This window comes from Alnus glutinosa, chromosome 6, assembly GCF_958979055.1.
Source record: "Alnus glutinosa chromosome 6, dhAlnGlut1.1, whole genome shotgun sequence".
NCBI lineage: Eukaryota > Viridiplantae > Streptophyta > Magnoliopsida > Fagales > Betulaceae > Alnus > Alnus glutinosa.
In genome coordinates, this window is record NC_084891.1 from 19,639,405 (window position 1) to 19,665,755 (window position 26,351).

General features: G+C 37.6%; 1 protein-coding gene and 1 long non-coding RNA gene across 2 annotated transcripts; both read left to right on the forward strand.

Moving 5' to 3' along the window:
• Positions 1-652: 652 nt before the first annotated feature.
• Positions 653-10,886, forward strand: LOC133871736 (suppressor protein SRP40). The gene is made up of 7 exons (XM_062309148.1): positions 653-976; positions 3,347-3,411; positions 4,313-4,353; positions 4,534-5,570; positions 9,535-9,624; positions 9,750-9,811; positions 10,578-10,886. Exons 1-7 carry the CDS (start codon positions 737-739, stop codon positions 10,681-10,683), a joined length of 1,641 nt encoding a protein of 546 aa, XP_062165132.1. The 5' UTR covers positions 653-736; the 3' UTR covers positions 10,684-10,886.
• A 415-nt stretch (positions 10,887-11,301) lies between these two features.
• Positions 11,302-14,630, forward strand: LOC133872056 (uncharacterized). The gene is made up of 2 exons (XR_009900925.1): positions 11,302-12,335; positions 13,428-14,630. It is a non-coding gene; the product is annotated as an uncharacterized LOC133872056 (long non-coding RNA).
• The last annotated feature ends 11,721 nt before the right edge of the window (positions 14,631-26,351 follow it).

The following is a 26,351-nucleotide window of genomic DNA, read 5'->3' on the forward strand; positions in this document are numbered from 1 at the left end:
AAAAAGGAACAGTTAAGTAAAGGAAAAATAATAGTTACATTGTTTTGCTGATTACTCAAAGGCAGACAAAGCAAGGACTAGGACACTTGGTGATAGCCCAACTAGTGAGGCGTCCATAAAATGGTAACATAATGGTCATCCTTGCTTTGTCAATAACCCAAACAATGAGATGTCCAAGTGTGTCACCTGTGGAGATGACCCAAGTAGTGAAATGGCAAAGAAATGGAAAATAAAAATAAAAATGATATGATTAAAGTATGTATGTATTATACAATGAATGTGACAATTGTTTGGACTTAAGTAAATTCATATTGACAATATGATTATCTAGTAGTTTTGTTAATGGATATGTGTGAGTGTGATACGTATAAGAAAAGTATGTTATGATGCGCAGCGTTTTATGTTCAAGTCAAGGTAAGTCTTTCTCTGATTTTTGAGAAAAAAATGATATGGTAGGATTAATGGTTTCAAGTAAAATTGAGTTTTTTTTTTTTTTTTTCCACGTAGATTAATAATATTAGGGTGATAAAGAATTATATTATTAGTAATGTGATAGAAATCCTTTGAAAATCAATAACAAAAAAAAAAGCTCTGGTATTAATTTTATGACATACCGTAAAACGTCACCTTTTGTAGTTCAACCAACTATTATTCCCATGTCCTAAAACTTGGCCAGTGAACCTCAAAACCCTAAACCCATCCACACTCACAGAGAGTGGGGAAAAAGCTCGCTCGCATGCCCAAAACCCTATTAAGCGAGTACCCAGCAATAGACCCTTCCCTTCTAGCCCTGAAGCCTCGCCAAGTTCTGCTCGCGAACCCATTCACCATGAAGAAGTCCAGCAGCGGCAAGGCCTCCTCCGCTGCCCTAACCGCGGACCAGAAGGCCTGTCTCCTCCAAGCTGTGGCTCAGTTCTTGGACCGCAGTGGCTTCTCAAAGACTCTCAAGAAGTTTCGGTCCGAAGCGCAGGTTGAGGTATGTGGATGCGGTTCTGTTTGTTTGCTGGGAAAGTAGAGGAACTATGGCTTTTCAATGTTTTCTATTTTTTGCTTAATTTTTCACTTTAATGCATGTCATATGCACACTGCTTTTGTTCCTATATTTGATTAACGTATCCATCCTCTGTGTGTGTTTACGGCAATCTGCATCTGTAAGGGATTTTCTTGGATGAAGATAGAATCATTTTGTTATTTGATTAAAATGCATTTAACGTGTTTTGGGGACAAAAGATTGACAATAGAAGGAACCCAATGATGTTAGGTTCCGAATTGTGCCGACCGCGTGTACAAAACAATATTCGATGTTATGATTAGCTATGTAAGGAGCATAGTTGCGATAGGGGGTCCGTTTACTCAATAAACCTGATCTAAATAATTCCAATCTATGATTAGCTTTGCTAGGTTTGTGGTCTTGCAGTTTAAAGAATGGTGAAGGTTTTTTGGAAAAGCATATTGAGTATGCTGTCTTTTTTTTATTTTTTTGGATAAGACATGATATGGGGTGATTCATTAGATCTAATTTTGTTAGAGAGGCATATACAATTTCTATGCATTTTGGACCTTGTACAGGGTGATTAGCCATAATGTTAAGATTATGAGTCTTCTTAACCTTGGCTGCTCTATGCCACCTCTGCTCGGTTATGCTGTTTGTATTTTCCTCTTTTAGCGACAAATTTGTAAAATTGTGAAAAATGCAGAGGGTTTTACCATTTTTCAAAGTACGGATTAAACTGAAGTGTTAAGATAGGGTTTTCCCCTTGGCTTCTCTGTACCATGGTGGCGAGTGCTTTTAAAATCGTTAGAAGTGAAGCTAGCAATATCATTTGGCTCAAAAATTTGGCTGAGGATTTATTTGGAAAGTTTGAGGTTTTCCATATGAAAACAGTCCATTTTGTACTATAGGAGTGATTTTAGTAAGGATAGAAATATGGAGGGAAGATAAGGGAATGGAGATTGGTGTTTCTTTGGATGTTTTTAGTTCAACGGCTCATTTGGCTCAAAGTGTCTTCTTACAGAATTGCAAAGAAACCTTACCTTTCAATAGAACTAACAACACCAAGGAAATCAGCAGGATTTGTATATATTTTAGATATTCCTGAAGATTTAGAGTGCAGAGTTTGCAAATTTTTAATTGAAGCATGATGGAGTGATCTTTGTTTGAAAAATATCCTTTTGATAAATAATTTTGCAATCTGTTAATCTTCATCTATGCTCTGATTTTTAGTCCTTTAGCTCTTTAAAGGAGTGGGTTTCAGGCAGTTGTACTTTTATTTGTTAGCTGTACAATTAATTAACTAGATTAATTTGGTATTACATAACAGACTACCCTAAGTAATTACAATAACACTTTTCTTTGGACCTTAAAGGCTTCTTGCCTGATGTAGAGGTGATATCTTTTGTCTTAGGCTTCCAAAAAGATAAGTATATCAGATGATGCTATAGATGTGGCATTAGGACCCTATCCCAAAGTGAAAACTACCCAGTTTTCGCCAAGGATCTTCATGTGTGAACTGTGGATTGGCTGCTATTTCATTTCTCGATTGGTATGTAACTTTGCTCACTAGTATTCTTGTTGTTATGTGGTTTGTTGAGGTTGGTTGTGGAGATGCTGGGATATACAGTTCAGGTTAAGATATTGGAAGTTGGATACTTGTAAATTTTGACACATGATTTTATAAGAAGTTAGATAGTGATAAGTTGGACTTAAGTTGCTTATTGTTTTTTACTTTGGAGATTGGACTTTTTTAATCTACTAAACTTTTGGATTTAATTTTGTTTTCTCTTAAAATTTTGGCATTTCTCTTCAGTACTTGTTGTCTACTTGGTTTCACCCTTTTTTGGATTTGTTTAAATAAATTGTGTTATTTATAATGCGCTCACGTTCTTACTCACACACTTAGTCACATCACTAAAATGTACAAGCCATTTCTCGTGCAGGCCATCTCTATTTTCTATCAGTTTTGTGGCTTGTTTTTTCGGTTGACTTTCTTCTTGGCCTTGTAGGCATGTTGATTTGAACCATATTAGAAATTTTTAATAATTCGCATATGGTTTTTCATTGTGATTTTGATTTCTTGTTCCCTTCAACATTCTTGACTTAATTATGTATATCATGTGAATTTGTTTCTTGATTGGACTTGCACTCGGTAGTATAAAAGTATGGCTGGCGTGTTTGAGTAAACGATTACATCGTAGTCCTTGATAATGTGTTTATGTATAGCTTAATTATCCCCTTCTCTTCAAATGATGTCTCATTAAAGAGTGCTGGTTCATTCTTTGATAGCATATCTTTGTCGCTGAACTTAAAATCCACTTGTCGCTGTTCTTCATCTTGTTCTTGCTGCAGAAAGATGGTCAGAAGGGTTCCACACTGGATTTGGAAGAAATTTACCACAAGTATTTGGAGACGTGGTATGATAAGAAATTGTTCATTCTTATGTGTTTGGTTATATACACACACACGCATGCACTCACAAGAATTAGTCTAAGATAATATCATTATTTATAGTGGCTCCGATATATATTGAGTGATATCGTTGTAGCCTTTTAATCACAAATTATCTATTTCCCTTGATGCCTTGTACTTGATTTCTTGTGTCTTCATAAGGCATCAGACTTTCTTTGGATAAGTAAATAAGGCATAAAATTTGGGGAAAAGTTCACGTACTCCTCTCAAACTACCACCCAATTGACAATGTTCCCCCCCCCCCCCCCCCAAAAAAAAAAAACTACCGAAAAATTGTCAATTGATGGGACATTGACAATTTTTTGATAGTTTGGTTGGGGGGGGGGGGGGGGGGTGGGGTTGACATTGTCTATTGGGTGGTAGTTTGAGGGGTATATGTGGAATTTTCCCTAAAACTTGATATAATTTTTATTGGAAATGTATGTGCTAGGCTTTGTTGCTCATGTTTCTGGCAATTTATGATCGCGTAGTTTAACCTAAACTTATGGAGTTGGCCACAAGAATATGATTTTGCTATTCCTTTCAATCAAATATCTCTTGGGCTGTTGATTATTCCAATTTCTCTTTATAGCGCTGTAGTTTACTTCTCAATAATGATTAACATAGGTTTTTCTTTGTAAGACATCAAAAAGCCTTCACAACCATAGTTTTCATGATGTCAGCTGCCAGATGCCATCACAGTCAAATGACCCTTCTACCCGTCACCTGCATTTTGTGCTTTTATATATATGTGTGTGTGTGTGTGTGAGACTGTGACACATACATGCATATGCTATGCTATTGTCAATTTAGAGATTGAATTTCAGTTTCTATTCTCATGTTATTTGACCTTTCTGTTCTATGTAGGAATCTTTCCAACACAGAAGTCAACAACCAGAACAAGCAAGGTATGCTGAAATTTCAAATACATTGTTTTTGGAAATTTAATTATGTTAGTGGGGTTATGGCTTTCCCCTCTCTCTCTCTCTCTCTCTCTCTCTCTCTCTCTCTCTCTCTCTCAGTGGCAACGTGATGTACTTTATTTGATAAATGTTGATATAAATCATTCTATTTCTGCTAAATTTCAGATACAAAGAATGGTGACACTAGTAAAAGAGATGAAGAACATGACTCTACTGAGGTTGTGGAGACTGGAAGCAAGAAAAATTACAAAAGCAGCGATAGGGATAACTATGCCATTGTCAATCAATCTGGAGCCAAAGGTAAACTTTCTAATTCTAACAATGCCAAGGAGATAGAAACAAATGATGTAGCCCCAGAACTAAATGTAAGATCTAAAAAGACGAAGAAAAGTAAGAAGATTTCTGATTCGCTCGGTCAAGGAACTGAACAAGTCAACACAGAAATTTCAAAGGGGCCTGCTGGTCTTATAGTGTGTGTATCGCATATGGAGGAGGAACCTGATAAGAGAAGCAAGGAGAAAAAGATAAAGAAAAGCAAGTCAGATTCCAGATCTCTTGTTAATTCTGTGGAACATCCCCTATTAGAATCACTGCCTGGAGCAACTGAAGAAAAATCTAAAGATATGGTACCTTCAGAAGGCCGAAGTGTTGCTGATTCTGACACAGAGAGAAGATCTAAGGATAAAAAGAAAAAGAAAGATAAGCCTGTTTCTGATTCTCTTGATGATGTCAAGCAATGTGGCTTGGAGGATGTGGAGTGTTCAAGAGATGCCCAAGCTAATAATTCTAGTGCTACTGCAGAAGACAAGCGTGTCAAATCTAAAGGTAAGAAAAAGAAGAAGGATGATTTGGAGGATCTTGAGATAGGAGATGTAAATGGAAACCATTCTAAAGATGATTGTGAGACACCAGATGAGGATGTGGCTAACAAGAAGAAGAAAAGTTCCAAAAAAAGAAAAAGATTGGCGTCTGAAGAAAATGGTTTCCAGCTTGTCGACAAAAAAGCAGCCGAAGAACTGAAACGTAGAAAGGTAGAAGGTTTGCAACAATCTGAGAGAAGTGAGCAACCTGCAGAGGTGAATGCATCCCTAGGAAGTGATGAAAGTTCTGGTGAAGATGGGCAGGCAAATGGAATCCTTGAGAAAAATGGAGAGAAACCCGCATTTCAAAAAACTAAGAAGCAACATAATGGTTCAGTTGAGGTATGGTTCTAACTACCTTCTTAATCAATACTACTGTATGAGTCAAGCACATAAGTGAGCCATCTTCAAAATTAAAAGCCAAGTCCTTCCATTTATCGAATGTGCCCACAGGTGTTATCTGTTCCTAGACTACAATCTCACAACATGTCCTTTGCTGTTGTCACCATCATGAGTATAATATGTGCATTTATCTAGTATTCATAAGGGGTCATCCATTGTATCAAAATTCTAGCGTATACAATATGCATATGCACGGTTTTTATGACACATGGTTTTATATATTTTGCAAACTTAGGAGTTGTTGCTTGAAGTTCGACACAGTATGTTAGTGATCATCAAGTGGTTGGGAATGATATTGTCCATATATCATGTTAAGTCCTTTTATTTGTCTTTTCAGTGCTAAAAATATGATAGGGAATATGAAGAAAATAGCGTTATCTTTTTTTTTTAAAAAAATAATTCAATCTCATTAAAAAGGTGCAAAGGGCTCACAACCCAAGTATACGAGAAGTATGCAAGAGAAACACCCAATTAAGAAGCTTTAGAAAAACACAAATCAAGAAACTACCTATAAAAAAAAAGAAATTAGAAAAACAAAAGTGGTTGTAAGCAGCCACCCAAATATAAATAGTTTTGAACATGTTGGATTTTAATTCCATCACCGTTCTCCCATAATCTTTAAAGTTTCGAGCACTGCATTCTCTCCAAATGCACTACATTAAGCACAAAAGAATCCTCTTTCACACTTCTATATTGTAGTGGCTTCTAAATTGACTTCTCCAACAGGCCAACAAATACACCACCTATTTTGGCATGACCCATTCAATCCCAAGAAGATGGAAAATTGATACCCACAAGTCTCTGGCCACTTTGCAGTGGAGCAAAAGATGATCAATCATTTCCCCACACCTCTTTCACATACAACACCAATCCACCACAATGACGTGCCTCTTTCTCAAGTTGTCCAAAATTAAAATCTTTCTTGAAGCTTTCGTCCAACAAAGAATGCCACTCTTGAAGGAGCCTTATTTCTCCAAATGCACTCTGAGGAAAGGGCGAGCTAGCGGGAGGAATAAGTGTACTGTAAAAAGATTTGACCTCAAACACCCGCCTTTTGGAAGGGGTCCAACAAATTTTATCCTCACCACTTTGTCTTAATCAGAAAGAGTACAAAAGATTAAAGAGCGAGGTAATTAACTCCACCTCCCAGTCATGCACTAATCTATTGAAGGTGATGTTAGAATATTGCAAGTGATTTGCCACCGAAGCCTCCTTGAATCGAGATATACTATTCAACTCTAGGAAAGCTGCCCTCAAAGTTTGATCCTCGCACCATACATCATGGCAAAATTTGAACTTCAACCCATCACCCACATCAAATCTAACAAATCTATAGAATACCCCCCAGTCCTTCCAAATGCCCACAAAAGCCTCCCTCTTCGCGGCATTATTCCATAACTATTTTCCCAAGAAAGCTCGATCGAACACAAACTGATTTCTAACCTCCAAATCGCCCGAGGATATTGAGAACAAATCTTTGACCAACTTTCTAGATGAAATTTAAATTTATCATGACTTTGCCCCATTGAAAGTCCCACTAAAGTTTCTCAATATGATTAGCAACACCAACAGAGATGGGGAACAAGGACGAATAATAGGTAGGGTTGTTGGAGAGTGCTTTTAATCGAAAGTAATCCTACCGCTTTTAGACAAATAAAGCCGCTTCTAGCCAACCAAACAACATTTCATCTTCTCAATAATACCATCCCTTATTGATTTTTTTTAATAAGTAATCGCAAATTTATTAAAAGAGCACAAATGCGCAACCCAAGTACACAGAAAGTATACAAGAGATACATTTTTTTTTTTTTTTTTTTTTTTTTTTTTTTTTTTTTTTTTTATAAGCAATGGAAATTTTATAAAAAAACACAGGACGCCCCTAAGTACAAGAGATACATTTAATTAGAAGAAAAAAAAAAGATCAAGAAAAAATGAAAGCTAGAAATATTTAAGGTAGTTGCCTAGTGGTAAAGTGTCTTGCAGAAAAAAAGCCTTTGAAATCCATCATTGTCCGCTCATGGTCTTCAAAACTCTAATAATTTCTTTCCCCCCAAAGACACCACATAAGGTAGGACGGAACCTGTAACGACCCATTCCCAACAACATAATATTATTTGCTTTTGGCTCTCTCAAACTAGACTTCCTAAGTGGTCACCCATCCTGCTACTAGTCTCGCAGAAACACATTTAATTGCGGAGTTCTGATAGGCTCATGGCCATCACGGTTTTAAAACGTGTTGTGTCAAGAATGATGTGAATATACACATAAGCACATCCCTATTCTCATACCGAGGCGATGTGGGATGTCACAATCACTCCCTCTTGGGACCTAGTGTCCCCCCTGGCGACTTTCATGGGATCACCCCACTCTTGGCGTCCTAGCGAGTGTCCGTTGGCGACCCTCATGGGCTTGTGCACGCTCCCCCATCTCAAGCTATGCAATGACTTTGATACTATTTGTAATGACCCACTTCGAAGGATAAGAACAAACCTGAAACCAAATTTATTTTGCCTTAAAAGAAGTCCTAACAGAAGACCCAAGTACTTCATAGGCAAAGAAGACCCTTCAACATCTTCCACGGCGGCAACATGGACTAGTTTTGATTTAGCCAAATTAATTTTCAATCTTGAGACAACTTCAAAGTAAAGTAACAGGGAACGCAGATGACAGAGGTGATCAGAGTTTGCCCTACAAAGAATCAAGGTGCCATCCCCAAATACGAGATGAGACAAAGAGAGCACACAGTAGGAAAGCCTATTAACATGATCATAAGTCCTTTCTAGATTCAATTTACAGAGCACTCCTAGATTTCCTAATCTGATTATATTATCAAGGCATTCAATGACAGTAAGGATTGAGTTTTAAAATTTGTCTCCCCTTAATGAAAACATTTTGAGTCTTGGTATTACTTTCTCCAACATTGATTCCAGGGCCTTATCTCCGCATGGATTTTTTACCACCTCTACTATCTGACTCTCCTCAAAAGGTCTCTCCATCCAAGTAGCCTTCTCATCGCCCATAGAATCAAAAGGAAGACCATCCAATTCAGGATGCCAAGTTAATTTTTCCGATTAGAAATGATCGTAAAACTGCATAATGTGCTCTCTAATTTCTGTAGTATCTAAAGAGACAGAACCATTAACATCTAAAGATTCAATGGTGTTGTTTCTTCCATTTGAATAATCCATTCAGTGGAAGAAAAGCCCTCAATTTTATTCTCCAACTCACTTCTTCCATAATGGTAGTCCTCTCCAATTCGCTAATAATCTCAGCCTTTCTCAACTTGGTTGTGGGGGCACTACTGTGAGGTTTAAGGAAGTTGAGACTTATTTTACTTATCCAAAGGAAAAAAAGTGACTTATTTACTGCAAGTTGGGGGCATGTTTTGTATGATTGTCTTATAAAACAAAAAAATGTTTTGTATGATTGCTGTGATGTTGAGAGCTTTTTTTAGGACAGATTTTCACTGGTATTTTGTGTGGTTTCTACTTCTTTTATAGTTCAATTTTGGGAAAAATACTGTAACTACTCTGAGTTTTGGCCTATTTTTTCAAAATAGTCCATTTCTTTAATTTTTTTTCAATAATAGTCTCGAGTTTAAGCCCTCTTTCAATCAAGTCTACTTGCCCATTTTTTGTCAATTTCCTAAACGGAAGCCATATGAATACCAACTATACCCATATAAAATTATTAAAAAAAAATGCAAAAGAAAAAGCAGCGGAAAAGGTGGGCCGACCACAACTAGGGGGTTTGTGTAAATTGTGTGTTGATGAGGATGTTGCTCAAGAGGCAATGATTTTTCTGTCCAAATTTTTAGGGTGACGGTTGCTCTATACAAGTTTGCAATATTTCTTAGACAATGGTAGATTCCTCGTAATATTCATACTGATCGCTTTTGTTGCAGCCAAAGACAGTTAATGCTTTTCGGCGGATAAAAGCTGAGGAGGTAATATTCACCGACAAGAGGCTTGAAGATAATTCTTACTGGGCAAAGGTATGATATACTGTTACTTTATATGTGTTTTCATCCATTTTATTCCCCCTGCTATCATTGTTTTGTAATTTATTTTGTGTGCGCGCGCACATATTAGATTTTGACCTGCGGTCAATTCTCTGTAGGATGGGGCAGAAAGTGGCTATGGTGCAAAAGCACAAGAAATTCTTGGGCAAGTTAGAGGACGGTATGTCTTGCTGTATGGCATCTATATATGTATCTTTGTTGAAGATAACATTATTCATTCTGTTGAGGTAAAAGCTGCCTTAATTCTGTTATGCTATTACCATTGTTGGGAACTGAACCTTAGATTAAGCTGTTAACATTCCTGTTGGACCTGGTTTAGTTTAGTTGGCAGTTCAGTTTGGCTCTCTCCCCCTTTTTTCCCTCTCCTTATTTGATAACAATGTTGTGTTAATGCTGTTCTTGATTATCATTATTGGCAACCAAAGTAAAGATTAAGCTGTTAACGTAGTGTCCAGTTGGACCTTGCTCAGATGGCAGTTTAGTTAGGCTCTATCTCCTTTTTTTCTCCTCCCCTATTTTATTTACAGTTTTCTGTGTTAGTAGTGTACCAATTGCCTCATCTATATCAAGTTCAAGGGGAGCCAGTGATAGTGTAGATGCTAGTGCAAGGCTCAGCGATTTTCCTTAGGTGCTTGCCTTTTGCATCCAGGAGTTTATTTCTGTTAAAATTTTCTTTTCTTATCGCCAAAAAGGTGTAAATCTTCTTACATAATGCGAGGTCCGGAAGATCAACACTATCAATTCTCCAAAAACAATGAGTTGCTTTCTTCATTGTATGCTATGTTACTCATATTGAAGATTCAGGTTTCAAGAGTGATTACACATGAGCATTACAATTAGAATGTTTCTTTTGATGCCATTGTTATTACATGTTATTTTCATGGTATAGAGAAGCAGCCTGACACCTCTCTCACTCTCCCTCTCAGAGATTTTCGGCATGAAAAGACCAAGAAGAAGCGTGGGACATATAGAGGAGGGCAGATTGATTTGCATTCGCACTCCGTTAAGTTCAATTATTCAGATGACGAATGAATAGGAACTTCTTTGTGAGACAAGTCCCCACTTTTTGTTCTTTCTCATTGCCTTTGAGCACATATATTGCAGCATGATTTTTTATGAGAACTATGTTAATTTTATGTTGCTTTGGTAGTCCTCATTGTTCCAATTTCAAACAAATTTTGAGTCAATTCAAGGACCTGTTCATCTTTATCTAAATTATTTTTAGACTTTGAATCCCCCACCAGTTTAGTGCTTTTATCTATATTCATCTTCTCTTAAATCACTTTTTGGTCCATTTACTTGTCGTAGGACAATGGGTTTGGATTAGGTTTTCTTGGAAAGTTGTTACCTATAACTAGGGCCGTAGTATAGTCAAGTCAAGCCAAGTATTAAATTTTTAAGCTTGGTTTGTTTAATTTTGATTATGACTCGAGTTCTAACTTATCATTGAGATAGATTACAAGCTTGATTTATTTATTTTCTGAACAAATTTGAGCTTTGTTCATGACCTTGTTTATTCTTCATATGAAATAAATAATGTTTATTATTTTTACTTGTTAATTAGGTAAATTAATTTTTATTTATAAACTTATAAAATGTGAGTTGCAGTTTGGCATCTCCTCAACAGTAACTATGATCTGGGACTGGGAGGTGTTTATTTGCTGTGCTACTACTTTGCTTCCACTTATAGGCAAGTTCTATAATCTCAACACCAATTGTTTCCTCCTTAGGGATTGGTATTGCTTCCTACTATTAAGAATAACCGATCTCAGAGGAAGCAACGTCAAAGAAAAACTGCCTAAGATGAACAACACTAGAATAAACTTTTGTTGCCAAAAACAAGGGAAAGCTGAGAGAGAGGTACAACGGGTGCTTATGATTTCAAATTATGAGTTGTACCTCAAAAAATACTGAGGCTAAGGCTGTAAAAGAATCAAACTGTTCAATAACAGTTTTACTTAGAGCTTGGTTCGGTCCGTTTAATAAACAAGTCGAGCTAGAACAATAATTATTACTCTAATATTAAACGATTCAAATTTGGATAAATTCGGCTTGGCTTGGTTTAAGATTGTTAGCAATGGCTCGATAAGTTTGTTGATATATATATATATACCCATTAAAATATTAACTTTATATGAATGGGAGTATATGTATGTATTCAAATATGTATACGATAATAACTTTACTATATTAACATATACATAAATACAACTAAAATATGCTAGTGTATACTAAACAAGTTTGCAACAGGAATTCAACTTAGTAAAGGCCCATTCAAGTTGTCTTCGCCCACATTTTCATATGCGATAACTTTATTTGAATGCGTTATCGAAGAAAGAAGCCTACTTGAAGAAATATTTGAAAAGTGTGTGAGTGGTAGGGTATACGTTTGAAAAGTAATTTGTATTCTAAAAATCTGTTTGGTAACATAACAAAGAAGAGAATTTTTCAGTGTTTAGTTAAAAATAGTGTTTAGATAGCAAACCAAACACACTCTTTAAGAATTTTATTTGTTTGTGTGGAGCTCTTAGGAAAAGCCAAAGGTAGTTGGATTGCTGGTGATGGTGTCATTTCATTGTTGTCCCAACTTTGACCCTTTTGTCACTTGCAATTGACGAGTGGAGCTTTTGGTAGGGCGGCCATAACTTTATCAACAAATTCAAGTCTAGATTCGGTCTTCTCAGGTAATCATGGAAAATTCGTGAAATGATATTTAATAATTTGCTACACCTTTGTCATATACTTGAGATGATATAATGTGACATTGAAAACAGTTTTTAATTATTATTATTATTATTATTATTATGATTTTTTTTTTTTTTTTTACAGTTTCTTGTTAATTTAAAGGTTAATTTTTATTGTCACACCATCCTAATTATATGACCAATGTATAACAATATACTAAATAATATTATTTTTATAAGAGAAGTGACACACATACATCTTTTATACATTTCTATGCAACAAAATTTCAAATCAACTATTATGCATAATTCCAATATGTATAAAATATGTATTTATTTCATTTCTCTTTTTATAATTATGCACAATTTGGTAAAGCTACTTCACATCATCATCATCCCAAAAAAAAAAAAAAAAAAAAAAAAAAAAAACCGAGGAAAGAAAAGAAAATGCCTTATCAACTGGATTTGCGACCACCACAAGAAAAGATGGAGAAAGTCTCGTCAAGTTAAAGTAGGTATTGCGTTTAGCATATTGCAAAGGGCCAAAAAAAAAAAGTAAAATCAGTCCATATGACTTACTTGATTTACAATTAGCTTTCTATAGTATTAAAATGAACTCAAAGATCTCTAAAGTATGTCAAAAAAAAAAAAAAAAAAAAAAAACTACTGATGACAAAAAAATTATGTAAACTACATAAACTGATTTTGTTTTTTTTTTTTTTTTTTTTTTTTTTCTTTTCTTTTCTTTTTCTATTGCAAAACAATTAAATTTCTATAGTATTAAAATGAATTCGGAGAGGTCTCTGGAGTGGTCCTTTTATCCTTCATAGGGAGGCCCTTTGATTTTTATTGTTTTACAATTTAAGGCATTTTTCTTTCCTCTAAGCACTAGGTTTGAGATTTGAAAAAAACAAAAGAAAAAAAGAAAGCACTAGGTTTGAGATAAACTCAAGGTTGGTGTAAAAGTATCTTCCATCCTAAAAACTGATGACAAAAAAACCCTCTATAGCCAGCTTTAGATTTCTAGAATCTACGTGTAAATTTTTATGGGTCCTACAAATTAAATATTTAATTTTTTGTATTCACATTCAGCCCCCGCTCCTTTCCTTCTGGAGATGATGATGAAAAGCATTGATTGGCTCAATTATCCACATCAAGCTTGAAAATCCGAGAAAGGCCACCGAAAGCAGGAAAAAAAGCAGGCCCACCACCACCACTGTCTCCGTCTCCGTCGTCTATATTATCAATGAAAAGAATTGAGATGGAAGTTCAGGCCACTCCATATATGGCTCTATGGATGATGCCTTAATTAACTTTCTCCTCCGATCCACCCCTTTGCTTTCTGCAATTTTTCCCTTTATTATTATTATTATTAATATTGTTGTTAAAGCAAAGATCAGATATGCTGGAGGTGCGGAAGGGTCGTATTTCCGGTGACGGCCGGGAAATCAACGATCTCTGCAAGTGCCATCTCTCCTGTAACAATGTAGAAATGAATTCTCCATCTCCCGACGGTGGAAGAGCGACAATGATTTCACGCAGGAACATATTCCTGCCACCGCAGCTTTACAAAATGGGAAGACACGTGTCAGAAGGCCACCTCTCGACATTACCAGCACTAAGAATGCCAAGCTCGTTCCCTGCAGCTGCCTGCCCAAACAATTGAAATTATTGTTATTATTATTTGAGTAATGCTATATACTATATCTCATCTCAATTCCGCTCGCTTTTATAATTTTGTTGGGACGATCGATGATCAAGCTTGTTCGTTGGCTCTTGGATCAAGCATGCTGATCTTTAATTTCCTTGGTCTCTCTGTCATCACTTTTTTACTGGTTAGGCTGGAGTGTGATTGTGCAAGATCTGTTGTTTTTGGATTTTTTTTTCTTTCTGAAATTTCTTTGTAATATATTATATATATAGAGGCCACCCCCTCTTTTCCCCATGGTGCTTGCGGAGAGAGAGTTTGGGGTGAGTTTCTATTGTGAATTTGTGATACCTCCAGAGAAAGATCGAGAGAGGAACCGTGTGAGAGAGAAATGGCAAGAGAGCGATGCAAACAAGCTGGAAGAAGCAGCGGGACTTTTGATGTTAAAGTTTTTTTTTTTTTTTTTTTTTTTTTTTTTTTTTTTTTTTTTTTTTCTTCTTCTTTTTTACATCGTCCAAACAAAGGAAGAAGGATTTCAACTAATGATTTTCGCTTCATGAAGCGTGGTTCCCGGCTTATTGAGCTATCCCTTGGAGACAATAATGTTGTAGTTTTAATAAGTAATTCCATGAGTTTTTTTTTTGTCCTCTAATAATGAAGTGATTTTTAAAATTGCTATTTAATCAAAATTTAATAATAATTAATCACAAGCTGAATAGTAATTTAAAAGTCACATTATTATTAAAGGAAAAAAGAAAAAAAAAAAAAGAAAAAAAAAAAAGAAAAACTTTTGACATTACTCTAATACACATTAGATCTTTTTAAAAATATCTAAGCCTTGAATCGGCTCATCCGATTTCCCCTTGGTCATGCTTCCGTTTATATATACACCACAATTGCAGGCATAGTTAAGGATGCGTCACTCACAGATTTTCCCACACACCCAAAGAAACTTCTTTCAACGATTCCTATTTATAACACTGCTCTAAATTTCATCTCCAGTACTGTTTTTTAACGGCGTTAAAAGTTTTTTTTTTTCTTCCCTTTCTCTATTATTTATTATTTAGCGTGGCGTTAAATATTGTCAAGTTGGAAATGGTTTTAGTTGGTGAAAGAAAATAATCTTCATGAAACGTAAAATGATTTATACTTCTCATTTATGTAAACCATTTTTTTGCCGCTTTCCAACACCCTTGAACAGACAATCGCGAGAGAGTTCTTTATGAAACCTACTTGTTTAAACACCTACCCTGACAGATGGGCCTCATAAAAGCTATCTCATAATTGTTGCCTAAGCTACAAGCAATATGGGTAAATAATTGAACTAGCTTGATCTCAATCTTACCCCAAATTACTTTTATTCTCACACATTATCTTCCTTTATAGCTTTTCTTCGAAGTCTCTATGCTCTCTCACTCTCTCCCTCGTAGCTCCTTAAATTATATAAAAGAGTAATCCTAGAAATACATTTTCAGTGAATAAAAGTGATGTGTTAATATGATTGAATGAAAATATAAGAAATATTTGCTGATTTTTCATATGAGCCGAACGCCGAAATTTTTTTTTCCTAATTAAAATTATTTTCAACTGAAAACATTTTCCAATAAAAAAATATTTTACACCGTAACAAACGAATTAAACTTGCATAATAGTCCCGAACCCTAATCTTCTCAATCGAAGATTAGAAGAGGGCTTTCCACATAGAATTAATTAGGTCAACAACTCCTTTCAAAACTGAGGGGACGTCTTTAAAATTAATGACCTTAATCACGAGGGTCTGGGGTGTATGGTCTATTTTCCATTTTTCCTTGTTAAAAAACAAAAAAGATTATTCTTAATTTCTCTCTCTCTTGGCTGAATTTCTGGTCCTAAAATTTGTTTTAGAAAAAAAAAAAAGAAAAACATAATTTTTTTTTTTGTTTTTCCTTTTTCTTTTTTTTTTTTTTTTTTTTTTTTTTTTTTTTTTTTTTTTTTTCGAATTTATAAGGGTAGTTGTCTTTTTGAGATTTTTTTAGGGATATTTTTGTCTATTTTGGGACAAAAGGGATACATTGTAATTTTGATTATGTAGTTTGGAAGGGGGGAGGGAGAACATTACTTCAATTGTAAATTGCATGATAGTTCAAAGAGAGTACATGGAACTTTTATTTTTTATTATGTGATTGATGTGGTCTTAGTGAATGTATATCAATAATAAAATTATCACTCGTAATAGAACGAATCTTTATCTGATAGGACTATAGAGGGGGTGTCGAACCCCAAGGACTACATTGGTTTTATTATCAAGTCTTAACAAGATCTACTCTAACTTAACTCAACAGAGAAATTATTTGTTTGTTTTTGTTTTGAAATTAAATGCTGAAACATAAATGATAGTAGAGGATAGTAAATTGATTTCACCACTAACCTTATAACAATGCTATCGTATTTAACAATGGAAACTCATTCTTTGCATGATACGACTTGTGTATGTTTGTCAAGCACACATACGATGTCGTTAAGAAAACACCATCACCAAAAAATAGGTATAACCCAATTTTGGTTGGCATAGATCGTCCACCTACCACTTATTTGCAGCACGATCTGTCTTCCCTAGGCATGGACTATCAAATCTCTCAATTTAGTTACAAACAATCAAGGAATAAGCATAATCCATCTTCGGTTAGCATGAATCGTTTACCTACATTATACTAAACTAGGTTGTAGTACGCTTCGTTTTCTCTAGGCATGGCCTATCAAACTCTCTTAATTGCATGTCAAAGAAAACCGTTGCATAATTATCCTTCTCATAATCATAGAAAATAAGAACGATTTGAGTTCAATCAAGATAGAAAGCTTTCTAAGACAAGATAAAGATTTCATCAAAATTGAATATAAACATTACAACTAATTAACAGAGTTGCAATTCTCTAGGTTATACAAACATCATACATATGCAGAAAATTTGTTACGTACCTACACTAGACGAAACAAAACCCTAGCAGTAGATCCTGGTGGCGGCTGAGACATGTTTGGAATGTAAGGGAGGAAATCGTGTACTTGGGGAGCATGATTTCAGGGTAGGAAGTTCCTAGAAATAAGGGGTGGTAATTCCCCATTAGCAGCCTAAGAATAAGGGATTATATTTCCCATTTAGTCGCAGAATTGCAGCAGAATTTTAGGAGATCAAATAAGGGAATTATACTTTCCCTAGAATAGGTTATTTCTGTACTCTTTCTATAATTGTTTGTACCCTATATATAGGGGTTATTGAGAAGGAATAAAGCATGCAGAAATTTACCAACAAACAACTTCTAAGTTGTAGGAGGCAGGGGTACCTCGAATACCCCATATCCATTCCGCAATTCCACCATAGGTAGACCTAGGAAAACCGACCCTGCGACTCTGCCCATCACCAAACCCATTACCCGATCACAAACACAATCCCAAACTCAAGCCCGTAACATCTTGGTATCAGAACCAAGTTGCGAGATGACGGAACCACGGATTGAAAAACTAGAGAAGTAGCTGGGATCGATGGAGGAGCAACTCAAGAAACAGATAGAGGAGATGCTGGCAGTCCTGGTCTATCAACTCCAGGCAAACCGAGCAGAAGACCACAACAAGTCTGCAGGTTCCTTTGGGACTGGCAAGACAACGGGGCGTACGGAGTCTAGCAACTCTTTCCAAAAGGTTGTTAAACTGAACTTCCCAAAGTATGACGGCACGGAAGACCCAACAAGTTGGGTATGCCGGGTGGAGTAGTTCTTTGAATTTCAAGATACGGCAGAAGAAGACAAGGTAGTTATGGCAGCCTACCATCTCGAGGGTGAGGCGCAACTGTGGTATCAGCTTTTTAAAGAGAATGAGGAGGGCGCGTTGTGGGAGCAATTGAAGGAGGGATTACATGTGAGGTATGGCCCTACGCAGTTTGGTGACTTCTTTGGGGACCTCACTAAATTACGGCAAATAGGGACCGTTCAGGAATATCAGGAACAATACGAGCGCTTGTTGAGCAGGGCTGGAAGGCTGTCGGTAGCCCAACAAATCGGGGGCTTCATCAGTGGCCTCAAGGAGAGTATGAAGTCGGAAGTCCAGGCCTCTTGTCCCACTACCCTCACTGCCACCGTGGGGCTTGCAAGGCTGTATGAGGCACGGCTGCTGTCACAACGGAGAAGACCAAATCTGTTCGAGTCAAGAAGAGGCACAGGGCCACCCAACGCACCACCATTGCCGTCTGCAAATTTGGTTCGAAATCGAGCCCCAGTAATCCAAAAACTAAGCCCAGCCGAACTGAAGGACCGAAGGGACAGGGGCCTTTGCTTCAATTGTGATGACAAATTTTCACCAAGGCACAGGTGTAAGAAGTTGTTCCTGATTGAGGGGATTTATGAATGGGGAGATTGTGGAGCCAGGCCAAGCAGAAGAAGGGGAAGCAGGGGAAGAGAATAAGTTCGAAATTCCTGAAATATCACTCCACGCCATCTCAGGAGTGCCAACCCACCAAACTATGCACATTCCGGGCACGATCAAGGAGGCTCGAGTATTTTGTTGGCTGACACCGGAAGCATGCACAACTTCCTCAACATAAAACTGGCAGAAAAATTGGGTTTAGTACCCGACAAGCACACGTCTTTTGAAGTAATGGTGGCCAACGAAGAACAACTGTCCAGCAGAGGGAAGTGCTCGACAGTACCTATATTGCTTGAAGGTACATTATTCATTCTGGAATTTTTTCTCATCGATCTCCAGGGTTATGACTTAGTTCTTGGGGCTCAATGGCTGAAGACCCTCGGCCCTATTCTTTGGAATTTTGCTTCTCTACACATGAGTTTCATATGGCAAGGGTGGAAGGTGATGTTAGTAGGGGAAAATTCACCTAGTAATCGGTTGTTAGAGGGACCAAAGATGCAAAGGGAGCTCCGTTGCTGTCCCGAGGGTATACTACTCCAGCTTCTGGCGGTTGAATTGGGTGTAGAACAGCAGTGCCCGAGTATAAGTGATCCTGACTTACAGTGGTTATTGGGCGAATTCCAGCAAGTGTTTGAAGAGCCACACGGCCTTCCACAGGTGCGCCGCCATGACCATCACATCCTTTTAATCCAGGGCTCTTCTCTAGTAAAGCTACGCCCCTACAAGTATCCCCATTATCAAAAAAATGAAATAGAGAAGATTGTTCTGGGAATGTTAAACACAGGGGTGATCCGAACTAGCACCAACCCGTACTCTTCTCCGGTACTGTTGGTGAAGAAACAAGATGGTTCATGGTGGTTATGTGTGGACTATCGAGCCCTCATCCGAGTGACAATTAAGGATAAATTCCCCATTCCCGTAATCGACGAGCTGCTGAGGGTACAATATTTTTCCAAATTGGATCTCCGCTCCGGCTATCACCAAATCCGGATGCAGGAACAAGACATAGAGAAAACGGCTTTTCGCACGCACCATGGACACTTTGAGTTCCTGGTCATGCCATTTGGGCTCACAAATGCTCCCTCGACCTTCCAATCGCTGATGAATGACCTCTTTGGCAGCTTCTTACGTAAGTTTGTCCTTGTTTTTTTTGATGATATACTAATTTACAATCGTTCTTGGGAGGATCACTTGCAGCACCTAACAAAGGTTTTTGAGGTCTTAAGGGCTAACCAACTGTATGTGAGGCAAGATAAGTGCAGTTTCGGGCAGCAACGGGTGCACTATTTGGGTCATGTTATTGACCGGGATGGAGTGGAAGTAGACCCGGAAAAAATTCAGGCGATGTTGGCATGGCCGAGAGCCCAAACATTGAAGGCACTCTGGGGCTTCTTAGGCCTCACGGGCTACTACCGGAAATTTATTCAGAATTATGGCACCATAGCCCGGCCACTAACGCAACTCCTCAAGAAGGATGCTTTTGGGTGGAACGAAGAGGCCGAAGAGCTTTCTCTCGGCTTAAGGAAGCAATGACCAGGGCATCGGTTTTGGCTCTACCAGATTTTTCCTAGAAGTTCATCATCGAGTGTGATGCGTCCGGCCTTGGCATTGGGGCTGTTTTGATGCAAGGCCGGTGGCCCATTGCCTACTTCAGCCAAGCGCTCCATGGCCGTAATCTCACTCTCTCCACATATGAGAAGGAAATGCTTGCCTTGGTCACCTCGGTCCAAAAGTGGCGACTATACCTTTTGGGCCATCGTTTTGTGGTTTGGACGGACCACCGCAGCCTCAAGTTTCTATAGGACCAGACCATAGCTATCGAGTCACAGCAGAAGTTGCTCTCAAGCTCATGGGGTATGACTTCCTCATTGAGTATAAGAAGGGGCATGACAACCGGGCAGCGGACGCTCTCTCTCGGCAAACGGAAATGGCTCTTTTTAGCCCTGTTTGTTCCAATTCCCCACTGGATTGAGCACATTCAGCAAGAAATTCAACAAAATTCGGATCTTATAGCCCTGTCCGAGAAGATACAGCAATAGAATCTATAGGGGCCGTGGTGCATGCAAAATGGGCTTATATACTTTAAGGGCCTGATCTACCTCAATTCCACCTCACCCATCACTGCAATCATCATCTCCGAATTCCACAACAGCACCCATGAAGGTTACCAAAGGGAGCTCAAGTGAATCCGGTCGGTTTTTTACTGGTAAAAGATGAAGCAACAACTCTGCAATTTTATCAAGAATTGCGATGTTTGCCAACCTCACAAGGCGGACAATACCAAACCAGCAGGACTGCTGCAACCCCTGCCCATTCCTGAGCTCGTTTGGTCAGATATCTCCATGGATTTCATCGATGGGCTACTTGCTTCCTATGGCCGAACCACTATCTTTGTGGTTGTCGATGGGCTACTTGCTTCCTATGGCCGAACCAAATAAGGGAATTATACTTTCCCTAGAATAGGTTATTTCTGTACTCTTCCTATAACTGTTTGTACCCTATATATAGGGGTTATTGAGAAGGAATAAAGCATGCAGAAATTTACCAACAAACAACTTCTAAATTGTAGGAGGCAGGGGTACCTCGAATACCCAATATCGATTCCGCAATTCCACCATAGGTAGACCTAGGAAAACTGACCCTACGGCTTTGCCCATCACCAAACCCATTACCTGATCACAAACACAATCTCAAACTCAAGCCCGTAAAAAAATTCCAAAAAGAAAAAACAACTAAGCTATTGCTACTTGGATAGGGCTATAAAAAAACCCTTCTGGAAGAGTTAGCTACTCATGGGAGTGCTAGAATCGGATTTTGCAGAACTTCTCAGGTTAGTAGCCAATTCTCTCTTCCCAAAACTTCCTCTCCTAACATGTGTGTGTGTGTAGACTAAATATAGGCAAAATTTTTACCTTTCCTATTGATCATGAAGAAATGGATATTTGTTCAACGTTTTCTCTTCTTTTTCTACACTGCAGGATGCATTTTGGAGCCTATATTCTCTTATTTTTCTTCTTTTCTCTGCATTGCTGCTGCTACTTTGCATTTCGGCGCCACCAAATGCGCTCTATCCCAATCTTGTGTGCTTAAGCACTTTTACGATTAAGCTCTTCTATGTTGTGCTCGAGCCCTTTTATGCCCGAGCTCTTATGTGTTGCGCTCAAGCCCTTGCCTTGCAGATAAGGGTGGACAAAAACCCGCCTACCAGCCCAGCCTCGAAAATCCCGGTTTTTAGTTATTTTTTGTGTGTCAGGGTCCAAAAATGATATATCCGTGCGGGGCGGGTTGCGGGTGCGGGTTTTTAAAAACCCCGGGGACCTGCCCCGCCCTGCCTTAATGAAAGAGTTTTTTTTTTTTTTTTTTTTTTTAAAAAAACCCTCCTAACCCAGTAAACCCTAGCGCCTCTTCATTTTTTTCATTGTTTCTTTCTAGACTCTTCCTAGCCGCCCCTTTGTCTTCTTCCTTTTCTCCTTCATCCCCTCATCCCTTTCGTCTTCTTCCTTTCCTCTGATGGCTTCACCTTGCCGCCGCACTTCATCTTCTTCGTTTTCCCCTCATCTTGACTCACTCTTTAGATCTATCCCTCGTATACCCACACCCCGTAACTCTTCAGTCTTCAGATCATATCCTCCCCACAGACTTGGGCATTCCAGTGAGCTAAGAAGCTGTTTCTTTAGCTATGGAGTCCACGATGGTGATTAAGGTGAGTGTTTTTTTAAAAAATTGTTCGTTTTTATTTGGTTTGGTTTTGTTTAGTGTTTGTTTGTTGAGAGGAGGTTTATAAATTTGGATGATTTCTTGTGTTGTTTCAATTTTGCGAATAATAATCGTTGATTTGTTTCTAATTTCTCCATGATTTGTTTGGTTCCTGGGAAAATCTAGTTTTGGTTTCTCCTGTTTCTAGATCTAGGTATTGAACCCACCCCGCCTCGCACAACCCGCACCCCCCACCCCGTATCACCCCTTGCCTCACGGATTCTTCATTTTTTGTGCGATTTGCTGGTGCAATTTTCGCAACCCGCAAGGGTGCAGGGTGGGGGCAAAAAGGGCGAAAATCTGTCCCGTCCCGCCCTGTGCACACCCCTACTTGCAAAATGCTGGAATTGTTTTTGAAGCTTAAAGGTGATGGATTTGCTTGTTTTTTTTTTCCTTAAACACATGAGAATACTTAAAACACAAAAATAACACAAAACATTATATTACAAAGAAACTAACAGGCTAAAATATGAGAGTTTTTTTTTTTTTTTGAAACAAATAGTCTTCCGTATTATTGCCAAGAACCAGCATAAAATGACCTCAAAATGAGTAGGTCTAGGGAGTAGAAAGTTCCCTAAAAATTTGATTACAAATAAAGCTAGGAGGGTGCACCAGCCACCTAGCATCTAAACAATGAGACACAGCTTCTTGTGCAAGAGAATGTGCCACCCCATTAGCATCGCGTCGACAGTGAGTAAAAGAAACGGATTGGAAGTGTAAAGACCAAGAAAAATTAATTAGGAATTTAGCATTTAATGAATTGTATTTATTAAATGATGTGACTAATAATTATGTTTTAGGTGATAGTATTTACATTAAGAAAATAAAATAAGTCTAAAATAAAATAGTAGAATTAAATTAATTATTATAGTGGGTCCTAGTTGAATAAAAATTCAATTACATTAATTAAAGCGTGGTTAAAATATATGTGAGGCCAAATGTTAATTAGTAAATGATAGAAATAAAATAAGATGGGGTCCTAATATAATTTACGAGGGCTGCTACACTCACACCCAAATCCCCACAACCAAATCTCCACAACCTGATGTGGAATGCCACATCAAATTTTTTTTTTTTTTTTTTCGTTTTCTTTTTCCTCTCCACCTCCTCCCTCCATCTTCTCTCCCCTCCCACCTCCCTCCATCTTCCCTCACCTCCCACCTCCAGCCACCATTCTAGCCCTTCTCTGGCCAGAATAGCCGGATTCCGGCCGGGAAAGGGCCGGATCCCTGGCCGTTTTGGCCGAGGAACGACTAGATCTCGGCCAGATCCCTGGCCGTTCTGGCTGGGAACGACTAGATCCCCAGCCAGAACGGCAGGGAACGACCGGATCCCGGCCGGGAAAGGGCCGAATCCTGGCCGGCTGGCCAGTGAATGACCAGATCCCGGCCAGAACGGCTGGGAAAGGGCCGGATCCCGTCCAGCGCCGGCTCTCTCCGTCACCGTCTCCATTTGCAGTTGCCGACCGGAAGAGAAAAGAAGAAGAATGAGAGAGAGAAGTGCGAAAGGAGAGAAGAACAAGAGAAAGAGAGAGAGTTTTCATTTTAGAAAAGAAAAAAAAAAATTTGATGTGGAAATTCCACATTTGGTTGTAAAAGAATGTTGTAGGAGTTTGGGTGTGAGTATAGCATTTTCCATAATTTATTATAGTTACGAGTTTTTGATAAAAGGAAATCTTAGCTGCCACATGTCACCACCGGGTTGGTTAAGAGAAGATTACATTATCCTCTCTCAACCAGCCACAAGGTGACACATGGCCCCCCTATCTTCTTTTCCTTTTTCCCCTCTCTTTTTGGACCATCCGAATCTCTCTCTCTCTCTCTCTCTCTCTCTCTCTCTCTCTCTCTCCCCCTCTCTCTCTTCCACTTTCTTTTCTTTTTCCTTTTTTTCCCTTTTCCCTTAAAATGGAATTGGGTTTGTTTTGATTAAACCATTTTATGAGTATTGTTGTCTCGAAATGAGTCTCGGTTTTGGAAGTTTATAATTGATTTATTTGAGTTTGTTTGGATTGGTTGAGTTCTTGAATTTTAGGTGGATTGTGGACATGCTTGAGGTAATTGAGAGAATCTGATTTGTAGGGACCTTGATGGATGTATTTTGTTAAATCTGAATTTAGGATTGATGTTAACCGAAATTGAAGTTGATGGTTGTGTTTCACTTGGTATGATTTGTGTTATTTTTCATGGTTATTTTCTAACATGACAAAATGGATGAGTATTATGTGTTGGTTGAACTATGGTTTGTGGAGGTCATAAATGGTTGAATATAGTAAAGTTAGAATATGAGCTTAGGTGTTTGATTTACTACAAGGAATGAGTCTTTGGATAATGTAGTTTTAGTTATGTTAACTTGTTATGAATTGTTGATTTGATATTGGTTTTATGACTAATAGAGGAGTTGGTTTCAATATGAAAATGAGGATTTCAAAGTATTAGTGTAGGAGTGTATTTTGATGTTAAAGGATGAATTGTTAATGGATAAGGTTGGTTTGTTAGAGTTGTTTGAATTGTTTTGATGATTGGGACCCGTATGGGCTAAAAGACTTTATGTGGGTATTCCCACTTATGAGAGAAATTAGCCTTGATATGTAAATGAGGATTTTTGAGTGTAAGTTGGGTAACGTTGAATTGATTAAAGTTGGATTCATTGTCATAGATCATTGGGATGACTAGGGAATGTATTGTCAATTAATGGTTAAGGTCCTCATCTTAGTACTTAAGTGAGGAATGAGAAATAAGATAAGGAAATTGGTTAGGTTGGTTTGTTGAGAAGAGCTTGGAGTTAATGTTTTAGATCCTTTTGGTGTAAATGGCAAATGCGGTTGAAATAAGGAATGAAAACTGTTATGTAGGTATGGTTATGTGGCTTTGTGTGCTACTAGATGTATTTGGTTATATTTATGAGCTTTGGATGGTTTGGATTTTAGGCAAGGCATGAGAAGAATTAATGCATAAGGACACTAAGACAATATGATAAATAGGTAAGTGTTGGGCGTTGGGTTCTATGAGCCGATTGATAGAACATATACTTAACTAGAAATAAATTAGGGAATGAGTAAATAGTGTAAGTGAAAGGGGTATAATAAATAAATGGAATACATAATGATTATATAGCGTTGGAGCCATAGCTTATATACAAGGAATCACTAAGCCAATCTTTATGTGTATTCCGATTAGGTTTTAGCAATGATAATGCAATGCAACAACAATAGATAAGCTAATAAAATAATAAACATACCTTAGTGTTAATAAACAAGACATAATAGGAACCTAAATCTAAGTGTTAATTTAATACTAGTTTAGGATACTTAATTAGACTTAGACACGGGTAACGCAACGTGTGAGCACGCGGGTAGTCTAAGTGTCATAGAATGAGTTTCATAGCATAGTCTAATGTCATAAATGATTGCAAGCTCGAGTCGTGATTGGAGACGTCGACTCGTTCTCCAATGTAGAGTTCCAAGTAACTAGAACACGGGAAAATGTTGGAGTCATGAGTCCTATGCAGCCAAGGTGATATTTTACTCATTGAGAAACTATTATTTTTATGTATATTAGAATCGCAAAATATATATGTTTTATAAATCTGAACCAACTGTATGTTGAATATATCTGTTTTGGTTGATTTGAGTAGTTTCAATTATGTTCAAATAATATCAATGATGTTATGAAATGATGTATGGATGAAATGTGTTGAAATGATTTAAAGTGTTTGAATGTGAGCTGCGGTTGAAATTTAAATTATGCAAAGTAAAATGATAAAATTACATGTGATTGGTTTATCGTATTTGAAGAAAGCATGATTTGCAAAGAATAGGAGTATAGAGTTAGAATTGTAAAGTATAAAGCATGAACATAAGAATGAAAAAGGGAGAGTAAGCCTCATAAGAATGAAATAGAGGGTAAGCCTCACAAGGAATGAAAAGACAATCATGAGCATGCATATCATTGTTTAAATTGTGTAATGTTTTCATGATATAGAGTATTGTGATTTTTATGCTAGACGTATTTGTATGCCTAAGAGTTTTACTGGGAAAGAACTTATGTATAATTCTATCGTCTAGTTGCATGATTTAACCTTTCAAAAAAAAAAGTTGCATGATTTAAGAACATTGAACTTGGAGGTGCAAGGGTATTGTCGTTGTTCGGTATGAGTAATACAGTGTCCTGGGAGTAGGTAGATGGATTGTCGTGTTATATCAGTAAGAAGTGCCTGGATAT

What these genes read in the sequence shown, in the direction of transcription:
- LOC133871736 (XM_062309148.1), top strand. Translation starts at nt 737, where the DNA reads ATGCCCAAAACCCTATTAAGCGAGTACCCAGCAATAGACCCTTCCCTT. An exon ending in CAACAACCAGAACAAGCAAG is followed by an intron (nt 4,354 to 4,533) that starts GTATGCTGAAAT and finishes GCTAAATTTCAG; the next exon opens with ATACAAAGAATGGTGACACT. An exon ending in CTTGGGCAAGTTAGAGGACG is followed by an intron (nt 9,812 to 10,577) that starts GTATGTCTTGCT and finishes TCTCCCTCTCAG; the next exon opens with AGATTTTCGGCATGAAAAGA.